The sequence below is a fragment of the Coloeus monedula genome (genome assembly GCF_965178545.1).
Source record: "Coloeus monedula genome assembly, chromosome: 2".
Taxonomy (NCBI): Eukaryota; Metazoa; Chordata; class Aves; order Passeriformes; family Corvidae; genus Coloeus; species Coloeus monedula.
Window position 1 is genome coordinate 52,981,186 of NC_138782.1, and position 13,811 is coordinate 52,994,996.

Here is a 13,811-nt window from a genome sequence, read left to right on the forward strand (position 1 = left end):
CAAACCTTCAAAGATCTATTGAATATTCGTAACAATGCCATATAAAAACATGATTTAAACATAAAAATATTCATAGTATATAAGACAATCTTCCAGTGGTAGTTATTGGACATTACTCTTCACACATACGGTACCCACGCATACAGATACACAAACGTACGCTCACTCTCTTGCCTGGGGGCTCCATAGCCCCCAGTGTGGAATTGCCTTTCTTCCAGATTAGCAGTTGTTGCTCTAGGTAAACAGCTGTTTCTCAATGCATTTGATTCCAAAGTAACACAAAGGAATGATTCAATGGCATGGCAAAATATGTTGTTTTTTGAAAAGATAGTCAATAAATATTGTTCTGCTACAGGAAATGTTGTGTAACAGTTTAGCCACATGGTTTGCAACCTTATACAAAAGGGCAGTTTTTCTAAGTCCTTATCTCATTACAAGTACTACAGCAAGGCTTTCTTCAGAAGCCTCTTGAGTTTTAACTTGATCATATTTCTCACTCTGTTCACAATCAGCATTAAAAGAAGCCCAAATCCCCCAAAAAGTAGCCCAGGATGAAGAACAAGTCATTCAGATAGGAGTCAGTAAGAGCCATGTGTTTTCACATTATCTCATCTCCTCACCCCTAAACAACATTCCACAGTTTTGCCACCTGTGGAAACCAGGAAAAAAATATTTATGCATATATGTCTCATATACAAGTAGCTTTGTTCCCCTTCACCACACTCTGCCCTTCCATCTCCTGGGTGTGTTACTCCCGTAGCAGACAGACAGCAGTCATGAGGTGTGCTAATGACTTCTCCAGGTCACACTTCCCAGAGTCCTTTTCAAGCATTGCCAAGAGAGGGTGTGACTAAGTGTGATTATATTTTTTTTTTCCTGCACGTTTATTCTTTTTTTTTTTGCTATAGAAGTTGTCCCTTTAGTTTGTGCTTTTGTTATGGTTTCCTAACATTTTCCCAAAGTACAATATTTTTATTTTGAACAGATAGACAATCTTGAGCCCTCAGAATGGATTTTTTATTTTCTTTCTGTTTCATTTTAGTTATTTAAGTGCAGGATGAAATTTTTGCCCTGTCATTTGTCACTTTGTTCTCTGCTCTCTCTCCCCACAGCCCTGGGAGACTTGTCTCTGCAAGTCCTCCCAGTGGGCAGCTGCCAAAGTCCTTCCCATTTTGTCGCTTGCAGCATCTACAGGGTGGACGAGCTTTGCTTATAATCCCTCAGGATGACAGAGGCATAGGTCACATCTGGGGGTGTGCAGAGCACTGACTCCGACACAGGGGAGCTGGGCACGGAGCTGCCTGAAGCCACTGAATCCCGGAAAGGGGACGGGGGCGTCAGTGCCGGAGAGTCTTCTAGAGTCATTTTGCTGGTTGCCGGCTCCTCGTCCTCCTCCTCTGTGTTCTTTTCATACACATATCCCTGAATGAGCTTCACCTTCTCGCTCTCTGCTTCCTCAGCCGGGGGAGACAGGGGCTCCTCATTGAAGGCAGCCACCTGGAAAGGCTGCAGGGCCGGCTGCTGCGGTGGCGGGGGCGGGTAGGGGGTCCGCACACCATTCCCTGAGCCAGGAGGGGGGAGGGCAGCGTTGAAGTCAGGGATGCTGGGAGCAAATTTGTTGACCACTCCTTGCAGCTGGTCCATGAGAGACTGTGGCTGCAGGGGCAGGGTCTTGGGGGACTGCTCAGGCAAGAAGAGTTGGGTTTCCTCTGCTGTGGCCTGCAGTGGGGGGGTCATTGCGACCCGCCTGTGCACCACCATGGAAGGGCTGCTGGACTGGTTGAGGCGAACGGGCTCTCTATCTTCTTCCTCCACCACATTGTACAGAGTCTTACTGCTGATGTCGGTAAAAGTCAGACTTTGGCCGTGGTAGTCTTTAGTGAGGGGTTTGATCACCGCTGTCTGATTGCACCCTGTCTCCTGGTTCTTCACATGCACTGAGAGTCTGTGCCACGTATGTTCCCCCTTTGGATCTTGTCTTCCACCTGGTTCAGACCATGACACAGACTTTCCATTAGAACTATGAATAAAATAAAGATGGGTTTATTTGCATTTACATTACAAAGACACAGGCAGTATAACAAACAAGCCTACAAAAATACTGATTGCTTTGCCTCATCAGTAAGCCTCCCCCCTCCAGTTTTTCATGTCCTCCCAGAAATACTACATGAGAAAACAACACTGTGATTTTCATCCAAAACTGATTACTTCCTGTTGGTTATCCATCCTACAGCCAACCTGAAAAGGCTAGCCTGCGGGAAGGGCTCCGGGAGAGCCATCTGTGGTTTGAGGACTTGAGCTGTCATTTGGTATCTAGGTTTGCTCACCATTTTGCAGGGGGAAGAAAAAAACCAGGAAAAAAGTCACAGGAAAGCTTTAATTAAGCCTGATTTGCAGCTTATAGGAAATATTTTCAAGCTGTTGGAAGAAAAACAACCCACAGTCATAGCCTTTGGCAAACTGGGTAGAGAGAGAAATTGTTGCTAACCCCTCCTTTCCCTCTTATTCCCTCTCCCCCTTTTTGCACTTAGAAACAGACTAGCTATCAGAGAAATGAAGGGCTCCCAGGGCTTCTATGAGGTAGGAGGCAAATGCACTTCTTCCCGGGTGACTGTTATTTACGAACCAGGCAAAAATGCTGGGACGAAAACAGCTGGTTTGTGTGGGAGGAGGAACAAGCAGCAGCATGACCATGGTGAGTCAAACATTCTGACTCCTCGTACGACCTAGGTCCCATCGAAACGCTGGGCAGTTTGGCTGAGTGAGGATCTGAGGGTCAGGTCTGACACTGAGGAACTGTAGGTTTTTGCATTTCCCTGTACCCTTGAAAGGAGCAGCACTCAAAGCTGAGTGGCATCTTGTTAGCAGCTGGTGGGACAGGGAGCTGAGCAGTGCTTTAGAGGACCAAGAAACTGTTTAATTGCAGGTCAGGCAGTACAGACAGTTCACAAATCATAAAATACATCACCTGGGTGGAAACCAGAGACGGAGAGAAATTCTGAGATGATTTATTCGAAGCAGCCTTGTCTCAGGGTTTCATCCCTCAGGGACCAGAGGCAAACAAAGAGTTAAAATTTCAGACCGTGTGATTGCGGTGCAGATGGGAGACAAAGTGAGTAGGAGGCTGGCACAGCAGCCTCACCTCCTGCTACTGCACACACCAGGGGAGATCCCTTCCCTTACAGTATTGCAGTATTTTTCTAAGCATTTCGCTTTCCTTGCTCAGACTCTCATGGTTCTCCTTTTAAAGGAGTAAATAATTGCCACTTGAATTTTATAAAAAAAACCCATATTGACTGACTTTTTCATAGCTGGAAGAGACTGGTACAACACAGATAGTGTTGTAAATCTGTCAAAACAGAAAAGAAATGTACATGACAATGTGTCACTTTTCTGCTGAGCAGTTAAGTACTCCTGGAGAAAAAAAAAAAAAGAATTTAGGTGGATCCAAGCTGGGAAACTCATCTCCAACTCCAGACTCCAAATGCTGGACCTGTGACTCACCACCTCTGTGGGAACTGGGGCACATGAAAGGGCCAATCTAAAAAATTCATAACTCCCCAAAGCAGGTAGTTGGTATGACCTGGAGCTGTTTGGATTTAGAGTTTTAACCTAGAGAATAAAAAAGCCAAGTTCCCAGCTGAAGAAACAAACCTCTACATTATAGTGATCAATGAAAAGATAAGAATGAAGGTTTAGAAGCATTCCTGTTTTGGTTAAAATGAACTGTGGATGGCTTTTTTTTTAAAGTGCTATAGAGATAAGCAAATGAATATAACTCTGGAGTGTGAAAGATTTTTGAAGTAATGTTTTAACATGCCAAGAACTGCAAACTCTTCACACAGAAACACATTTGGTCTACTTTAACTTCAAAACAAGTCTCTTCTTGTAGAGAGAAAAATAAGTCAAGTGCTCTCATATTGTATTTTGCTGATGCTATAGCTTATAAATACTGCAAAGGGCTTTTCTAAAAAAATATGATGATTATCTGCTGCCTTTTATGCTAAGTCCACTTCTGCATCATTTGTTTCTTCATATCTAGTTCTGGTGCATCGTCTCACTTTTGATTCCCTCCTCACACCATCTGTTTAGTCTCTATCTCATTTTATTTCCAAGATTTTGTATTTTACATCAAAGGCAAGCACAGCTATTTTAAGGAACTCACTGCCTCTGTCTTCAAGTCTTGCTCCTCTTTAGTTCATTTCCCTCTCCCTCACTCGCAAATTCTGCTCCTCTCACTTCTTTCTTCTGTAGCACTCTCCATAGTCCCAAGTCAATGGCCATGCTTAAGCTGTGCTAGGACTGCAATATCCAAATATGAGCAAACCATTTCATCAGGATATGTCTGGTATCAACTTACTCTTCAGGGAGAGCTGCTGCTGCTGACAGACCTTGCCTCTTGCTTGCCAGACCTTAATGCTCATGGCTCCAACGGCCTCATGACCAAGAGTTTTAGGGCTGCAGTGGCTCTCTGTGGGATCCATTTGATGATATCCACTGATTATTCACCTCAGACTATTGTTTCAGCTCTTTGCCTCTACTTGCTCTGTTTGCTATGTCCAAGCACTGCTAGCCTGTTAATGAGTCACATTTTGAGATGGAGTCTCAAGACAGCCACAGAAATACCTGGGCTCTATCTTGCTGGATGGCTGGCAGGGAGTCACACCGAGATTGACACATTCAGGAAGAATTCATAATTAACATGCAAGAAAAGCACTTGTTATGCTGGAATGAAGAGCAGCCATCTTGAATATCATTATTTGACATTTAGACAAAAAGCAAAGAGGGGTCTCCAAAAGCTCAGACCTAAACTGAATCTCAGTGAGAGAAGGAGTTGTCTCACTTGTGCAAAGCAACGATGACAATCCTGACTATGTGGTCACCATTCACTAAGTGATTGTCATCCCTTCTTTTGAAGGAAGCATCCCTTGGAGAAGGTCAAGATCAAAATAATCTGCCTGGCATAATGGGAGAAGGGATGGTTTTCCACACAAAGGCAAGAGAGGGCACCAAGCTGGATCACAGTTGGGGTATTGAAAACCTGATGTTCAATTGCACAGCAATGAGATGGCACCAAGTGGTGGTTTCTTCATTTTATCAATAGGATGATTATCCAGTTCATGTCCACCAGGTATTTATTTGTCTTTCCTATCTCTGTCCTTTCTCCTGTTAATTTCTAATAGGATTTAGTCTTCACAATTTCTGCATAGAAGTGAACTTCTTGGAGTCTCAAGGGATCTTAAGGTTTGTACTTGAGCATACCCAGTGTAACACTCCAAGTACTATTTCTTCAAATCCTCCCATCTAGTCTGCATGTTCAGACAGATTCCTGGATATCCTATCAGCACATAGGATGGGTTTGCTTTTGCTTATAAGCAAGAGCATACATTGAATTTAGATGTTTTTTCTCAACTTTCACCACAGCTTTATCTATGGGCTTTGTATTTTGGGGAAAATAGAAGTATATTTTTTGTGTGAGTTTTTATTAGTTTCATGAGCAGAGCTGTTGCTATTTTTGGTAATTCAAAATTTTGCTTTTAATTCATGCATTGATCTTTATAACATACTCTCTGCATGACTCTGGGGCAGTCATTTTGAGGCACTTTCAGCTGTTTATTATAGACACTAAACAAAATGGAAAACAACTTCAGATCATAATAGTTACTTGCTGAAAACCTTTAAAAGAACTGATGCACATAATTCTGAGACTGTGGTTCAAAATATGCCTGCCCACCAGTAGGACATGCCTGTAACCTGTCAGATGGCTCACTGTTCATTGTTAAGTATCTCCAGATGCTCAGAATCTGGCTCCTCCTTGTGACCAGGAGTTCCCCAGACTCAAGTCCAGTTTCAGACCAAGAACAGAGGCCTGCTCTTGCCAGTTCCTGCAGGATCTGACCTTGCTGGTTTCCTTGGAGCAGTGTCAAGTCTGAGTACCCCACAACAGTTGGTTCCTCTTCACATTGCAGGAGTGTGAAGATGCCTTACTTTAGACATTGGATAGAAAAGGTTCCTTTACATTTTAGGGGCTGAATGCTTCTGAAGTGAAAAATTATTGTCCCATTGGTCTGAGGTAAGTTAGTCTGTGCAACTCTCTGATCCTTTCACCAGGGAAGTTTTAACCTGAGATCCAGAGCACAGAGAATTAAATCACCTTTGAGTCCTGTGTGCTTGCAACTTTGCCTTTTTTTTTTTTTTTGCCTTGAATATTTTATGTGTAACAATCCCTAATTGACAGCATATGAAATTGTTAAGCAGACTGATATGTGTTCTGATGACGTTAACTCCAGGAACCCAGAAATTGGAAAATGGCTTCAGACGCAGTCCGGCAAAGCGCTTGAGAAAGAGCCCTTCCTCTTAAAACAGGAAGGGACATTCCTTGATCTATTAAGAGTTCATCCCCTGTTTCATCCTTTTAGGATGCCAGAGTGGTGGTCTTCTCCAAGTGGCCATGAGCTGAGGGAGAATCTTAAGCTTGCTGAGATGAGTGATACAGTCGTTTGAGCCAGCTTGGTGGTGTTAGACAAGACACAGAGTACAGATTTAATGTATAAGGCTGTTTTTTTAAAAGCAACAATGGCAATTAACCAGATGAAAAGTTATAGGAGAAATAATAAATGTTACCTGTCTTTTGTTGCCAGACCAATGATTTGGCCCAACCTACCTCCTTGTAGTCACTACAGTAACTGAAATGCCACAGCCAGTAGAAAGCACTGGGATAACCTGGCAGTCCCTTCTATGACAATAATATCTTAGGAATGAACATAAAATGCAAACTGAGAGGCCTATCAACTTTGTCAGCAAAAATTAACTCTGAAACAAACCTTGAACTATCTTACTAGCAACCAGAGGAGGTCAGTGTCAGGTACTGCCCAGTAATCCAATGCTGCTCCTCCCTTCAAAGAGCAGGGCACATTTACAGCCACCCAACAGCTGGCTCCAGAGCACAGCACATGTGGGGCTGTCCCTGAGCACTGACACAGAGGTGACCAGCCTTTGGAGGCAGTGGGACACAGGGCAAAAGGAAATGTCCTGTTCAACAGCTGTGCGTTGGACAAAACCTTTCTCATACCCACACAGCATTTGCTGATGGATGCCATCCTAGGGAAGCCAGTGGAGGAATTCCTGCCCTGCCCAAAGAGAGGCAGTCAGTCAACTACAAGCTTTCTCCAGCCCTGCAGTCACGTAAGTGGTAATGAGCCTGAGTAAAACTCTGTCCCACTGTGCTTCACTGTTCCCAGAGACCAAGCTAACAAGCCTAAAATTTAAGGCTAATACCTGCACTGCAGGACACTGCAGGTGCTTTGCTGGTATCCCCAAGGTCTCTTCCATTATTGTTTCCATTTCAGTAAGGCCACCGGGGCATGAAATTTGATTAAGGGAGTGAGCAGATTTTAATCCAGGGTAGTGATATCTCCCTGCACTGAGCAGCCTGTCCTCTCAGAGCTTCAACAGCCAGCCCTGATGCTCATTAGCAAAGCAAGCCATGCTGGTCTGCATGTTTCTGCAAGCCTAGCTTCTGAACACTGGTTCTAGGGACTCATCTCTTAAACCTGGGTTGGTAAAACTCCTCTGCACTCTCTCACGAGTGAGGGAGCCATCATCAACTGCAGTCCCTATCTGGTGTATGCTGAGGAATTTTGCCTGACATAATCACCTAAATGAAAAAGAGAATCACAACCCAATTTCAGCCTTAGTTTGTTTACACTATAATCTCTATCTTGGTGATAAGAAACAGTTCTCACAGCATGGCTCCAATACTTTTGTTAGTGCTGTATAATTAGAGCAAAGTTTAACCTCCCACTTGTGTTTCTGGAAATTTAAATTACTTAACTAACTTTTCCTTGTTGCTCCCCTCCCTTTTTTTTTTTTTTTTTTGGACAAAATTGCCTTGGGCATTGGGTGCAATACTCTATGTGAATTAGAGCACTGCTTTAAATGTATGATGAAAACTGCTTACACAAAATACAGGAAAACATAATGCTATTACACTGTCTTGCCAGGGCAAAACCTGATAATACTTAGGGGTATTGTGAGTGAGCTCAAGTCCAGAGCTGCCTTTCCAACTCTCTGTCTTGCCACTGGTTTATGTTAAATAAATGTAACATACTCATTTCCTTCATAAGTTACTCTAATGCAGAAGTTAAGTATCTATCTGACTTACACATAAGCTTTCTAATGTATATTGACTCTATTGATAATTGGGGTATTTTTCTCTTTTTTTAAATTGAAATCTTACTATTGTACAGTCTGTAATGTGGATGCAGTAGCTATGTCTAGACTGAGTACCCTAGTGATGAGATCCTGGTTTCCATCCACAGGGTCTCCAGGTTGGGGTCAGACCCTTGGGCAGGATCAGAGGTTGGCAACCCCCCTCACGTCTCTGCTGTGGTCACCCAGATGGGGAAAGCTGGAACCACGACTGGGGTCACTCACTTTACGTTTGTGCAACCATGGAACAGGGTTGCTGCTAGGCTCATACCTGGCTGTAGGGGCAGGGAATTATTTCCAAATCCAACAGCTCAGATATAGCCAAATATCCCCAAATCAGTAGATTTATTCTACATACACTTTTATGTAGATAAGTGCTTTTATACGGCTGTGAATTTGGGGCCACTAGGGGGTGGTGAGAGAAATGGTTGGTGCATTGCTTCAGTGTCGTTGAAGTCCCACAGCTTCAGCATGTACCGCAGATCTAACCTACCTAGCTCAACAGAGGTGGCAGGATATTACACTGATAATGTGTATGAAGGTCTGACCACTAATTATAATTACTACCAGAAATCTGTAGTCTCTGAAATACAGAAGTTGAGTCACATTTCAGTCATCTAATTATTAGTGAAAAGATTTGGTTCACCTGTGTGTTCATTAGGTATTTTGAAAAAGTTATCAAATAACTATGAAAGTGTTGCTTTGAGAAAACAATCAAATAATGCGAAGTTCAGGATAAGAAACAATTTGTCAGAAACAGCAATAAAATTCATCCAGTGTTCAAGAAATGAAGATGAGAAACCTGCAAATCAAAGTGAAATTAAAAAGTGCTCTTAAGCTTTTGAATCTGTTTATTTTGTTCTTATTAATAAGTAAACTCCACCAAATATTCAGAATGACTTCATCCTACTGAATCACTTTTGTAATTATTTTAAGGACAATAAAGATAATGCATGGGAAAAGCGTGGTGTAAATCATCAAAGACTCTCTGTTATCAATGCAGAGGCACATTTGTGTTATCTGAAGGTGTATCTCATGCTACACATTCAGATAAACGTATATGACAGTGCAGCCAGTGCCAATGCCTGACCTGAAGCATTTATTCTGACAGGCTCAGAAGGGAGCACAGTTGATAGAACCTGAAAACTGAAAAGTACAAGGTTTTGAGCAAAGTACAAAGTACAATGTTTTGAGCAAAGGAACCTGGAAAGCTTAGGAACATAGGAAGAAAATGCTAGAATTAAATTCATGTACAAAAAAATGGAGGTGGTTGCAACTAAGGCAAAATAGTCTGTAGGATTGGGAGGCTGTGAAGATCAACAACCTTCAAAAACCATTACATCAAAAGAAATGCCATGGAGTTGCTGTTGAATAAGAAACACTCATTAATGAACTTTGAATATAATAAAACCACAAAAATTGCCCATGAGTTCTGTGTTCCCCACTCAAAAGCACCACACCATGGTGCAAGTAGGTCTTTCCTATGAATGCAGTTTGGTAGTAATTAAGACAGTTGGAGGTTTTTCCTTGCTTTCTGTAATCCTGTGTGGTTCTGATGAAAAATTATTTGGGCCACCATGTTTTTTGCCAAAAAATATATTGACAAACTGAAAGCTGTATAGCGAGCAGCAATAAAAAGCACTGGGGACATAGAATAGAGAGCATGAGATAAAACTAAAATATCCAAATATATTCAGTTTTTTTTCAAGCATCTCAAAGGCATTAGCACCAAGACTAAAAGGTATTTCACATGGCATAGAGATGCCCAACTGAGACCCCTAAATGAAGCTACGAAAGGGCCAAGTTATACTGCACACCCAGAATATTTCCTAGTCAGTAGCTGTATCAGAGCAGGAATAAATTCCTAATGAACAGAAAAGCCTGTTGCCCTGGATATTTTCTGCCAAAAAGTGTGGAACCCTTGCAGGGGTAGCAGTCAATGAGGTCCTTCTCCCACTATAACTTGTCAGATTCTCTGGTATGCTTGAGAATAAAATAAACTCCCAGTGGTTTAAACAGGGCTTAAAGAGCCATCAGACTTGCCTTAGCATGCCAACATTTTGAGTGCTCCACCCTGTGGCAAACTTAACCAAGTTTCAACAGGAAGTTTGGTCATGAGGCCTCTTGTCTGTAGTGTATGGCTCTCCCTAATATGCTGCAGCACACAGAGCAGCCTATAAAGCCTGTGGGTTTTTTGGGTGTATCCAAAAGTTTCCATGGTAACAAATGTGCAGCTTCAGAAGAAAAGAGCCCTGAAACTCAGAGCTTATGCTTCTGGGGGTTTTTTTACATGATAATAAAATTTTATGATTCTATATTTTGATGATTCTGCATTTCTAACCATCTCCAGGATTATACAGAAAATGGAGACGAACATTAGTGAAAAACACGCTGCTAAGTATTATATGCATCAAAACACAAGACAGTTTCAAGACTCTACATCTACTTGCTTGTAACTGGGAGCTGAGGGAAACCATAGCATGCATGGTGATTTCTAGCATGTTGGGGTGGTGAAGCAGGGCCTCCTAAGGAAAATCTGGACTTGCAAACTGCTGCAGTTCTGGTGAGTGAGACTGAGGCTTGAGACAAGGTGGTGCTGATGGACAGCTGATGATATGATAGACACTTATCTACTGCTCAGACTAGGCTTTGTGGCCACAGGGAGCTCAGGCAGTCAGCTGCTGATGGAGGACATGCCCTTCCCTGGGCCACAGTGCAACACTGCCAGGCCTCTGAACACATCAGCCCTGGCTGGAGGGAGACGGAAGCCTGAGGGGAAGGGATGGGCAGAGAAGCCAAAATAGCAAGCTTCATGCTCAGCAGGTCTGAAAAACTCCACTGTTTCTTAAAGCCTTTCTTATCTGGGCAGCTGCCACAAGCATTTGGAGACCCGCTGACAGGTTGGAGCCCCACCAGAAGTGTTTCTCAGGAGCTCATGTGGATAAGGATTCTTTTTTTTCCAAATTGAAAAAAAAATCCCAAGCATTGTCATGCAAAAAGCAGGAGCTTCAGCCTTCCCTGTGGTCAGGAGTTTCACAGCCTGTGCCCATGCTTTTTTTAATAGAATCCATTGTTGCATTTGCTTTTGCCTCCTAATAGTATGCCTGTGTTAGACTCCCATTTGAATTTCCAGACAGACAATCGGTGATCTGTACCCTGAGAATCTGCAGCACTTGTTCCAGTTCAGAAAAGAGGGGCATATTGTTCTGATTAGAAGATAGTAACAATATGTTTGCTCTGCTCCTTACACTGCCTGTGCACAGTTTGCCTTTCAGGGTGCCAAATCTGGTTGCTGCACAAGCCCTGTAAAGCCATTGCTACTGCTCCAAATGCATATATGATGCATTTTGGGGATTTCTTCTGATCTGCAAATAAGAGGGGCAGGCTGGATTGAATTAACATAATTGCTACATGCCCACAAATTGCATAGACTCTCAGAGTCATACACAGAGCTAGAATGCTTTGCACTGCTCAGAGCAGTGCAACAGCATCTCTGGTTGCAGCAAGCAGCACTGCTCAAAATGCTGTGTCAGTGGACCACAAGCATCTTCCCACTGAGTCACTCTACAATCTTCCCTCCGGCAGGGAATGGGACTGTTTCACATCTGCTGCTTATCAGATGGAAATGATCTGGATCTGGAAGAAAGGAGGTGAAGCCTTTCTGGTTTTGCAACAGCTTGCTTGTTTTCTCCACCGTGTTTGTGTTTGCTCAGAGAGGGCAGTATTTGCACTTCTTGCATCTGAATAGCTGAACTTCGCTATTGTTTGCTGAATGCAGAATTATGCAGAATCTGAATGTCTTTCAGAAATTATAACAGAAAAATAATTCACTGCTATTGAGATGCTGTTTGTTCCTACGCCAAATCCTGCTGGTTTTATTTACACGTGCCTTCTTGTGATTTCCCTGTTTTCTGTAAATCCCACCAAACAAGTGTTTTCTGTGTTCCCTCTACTGGGTCTGCAGCCGCAGTTCGCTAACAAACACAGGTAGCAAGAGCTGTGCACAGCAAAGGTGTCTCGCCGTGTAAAGCACACAGGAAAATGTCATCTTTATGAAAAACTATAAAAAAGAGAAAAAATGTTGGCTGAATGGAAAAAGAAGGTAAAATTAGTACCAAAAAGAGGACATATTTGCAAAGTTGTAGACATTTAGAAATAAAAAAGTAAAAGCTGCAAAAAAATTATTCAGTGTCCTCTTCATCACATCTGGACAATGTTTAAAGTATTGTGTGAAACAAGGGGACATAAGCAAATTTCCCATCTTTAATGGCATGCATCACATTTGTCCCATCATTAGACATGATAAACCAATGAGAAAGAGAAAGCAAGGGGTAAAACCACTCTTTGTCATGCAGCTTCTCTTACACATTCACTGCAGGGATTTTTCAAAGCTGCACGTGTGCCGACGGACACTGGCTGGTGGGCGAGAACTCTGGCTGCCTCTTCCTGAAGATTGAAAAGAAAAAGACACCCAGTGAGTGGTTATACACATGTGCACACATGGTGGCTATACCACTCAATAGGTGCCTGTCCCTGACCTATGTCTGTGGGCTTTCCCATCTTTTCTCCTCTTGTCACCTTAACTTCCACATAGATTTCTCTTTGGCTCTAGCACAATACTGTTTAAAATAGGTTTTCATGATGTTCATTCTGCTTCCTGTGCTGAGCCTTGATGCACTTTACATACCAGATGGCAAGGGCTGCTGTGCATCTAGCTGTCAGAGGAACTTGGCCCCTGGTATTCTCAACACAGGATGAAATGATGAAAAAAGGAGCATCTGCCTTTCATATCTTATTTACAAAAGCATCACCAAAAGTTTTTGCTGGTGGAGTTTTTAATATATACTCAGCTTCTGCTTTTTCCTTTGTCTCTCTTCCCCTAATCTGTTTTTCTAAATGTTTCTTTTACTTTTGGAGCTCTGGCTGAATAGTCACCATCTTTCATTATATGTGATTTCACTATTGTGCTTCTTTTCTTTTAAGGGAAGCATTGGGCTTATTGAGATAGACACAAAATGAATAGTCTCTTAAGCGCTCTATCTGCAATGGTAATTCAGTACGGAATTGCAAATTGCAGTTTGGGTCATTAACATAGGATGATTTCCTATCTTTTCTTCCTTGCCCTATCAAGCAGATGCAAATTCTCATTTGTCTTCCCTATTATCTATAAAAATAATATACACACACACGCGTGCTTTGACAAAAATCTCAGGTATTTTTGGACATGAAATGTATCACTGAATTTCTGCAAAAAAAAAAAAAAAATCATCATTGTATTGCAAATAAAATGCAAATCAAAATTCAGCATTTTCCCCCATCGAACAGTCATAGTGCATGCTTGCCAGACTTCTGTGTACCTCAAAACAACAGATTCATGGATGGTGTGTGCATGTACTACATACTCAGTACATGAGCCAAACAAGCCATTCCTCTCACCACATACTAAAGCATGACATACATGGAAAACATGCATACCCATTTTGGAGCGGTAAATGCCTTGAGACGACTTCTGAACTATTATGAATAAAACACAAATAAGACATTCTGCTAAGCAATTTTGCCAACCTGATCACCTTGAAGCCTCTAGAAAAATTAAATTC

The 13,811-nt window shown here is 42.3% G+C and overlaps 1 protein-coding gene across 2 annotated transcripts in view; it reads right to left on the reverse strand.

The window, feature by feature from the left end:
- Window positions 1-1,188: 1,188 nt before the first annotated feature.
- Window positions 1,189-13,811, reverse strand: part of GRM1 (glutamate metabotropic receptor 1) — a gene marked incomplete at both ends in the record, with an annotated part of 188,683 nt that continues 176,060 nt past the window's right edge. The window contains one exon of one of the 2 annotated variants that reach the window (XM_082302657.1): window positions 1,189-2,020. In XM_082302657.1, the coding sequence (XP_082158783.1) occupies window positions 1,189-2,020 (832 nt within the window). Of the gene's footprint in view, window positions 2,021-12,596; window positions 12,658-13,811 lie in introns of those variants that run through there. The other variant, XM_082302658.1, reaches the window with a different exon arrangement.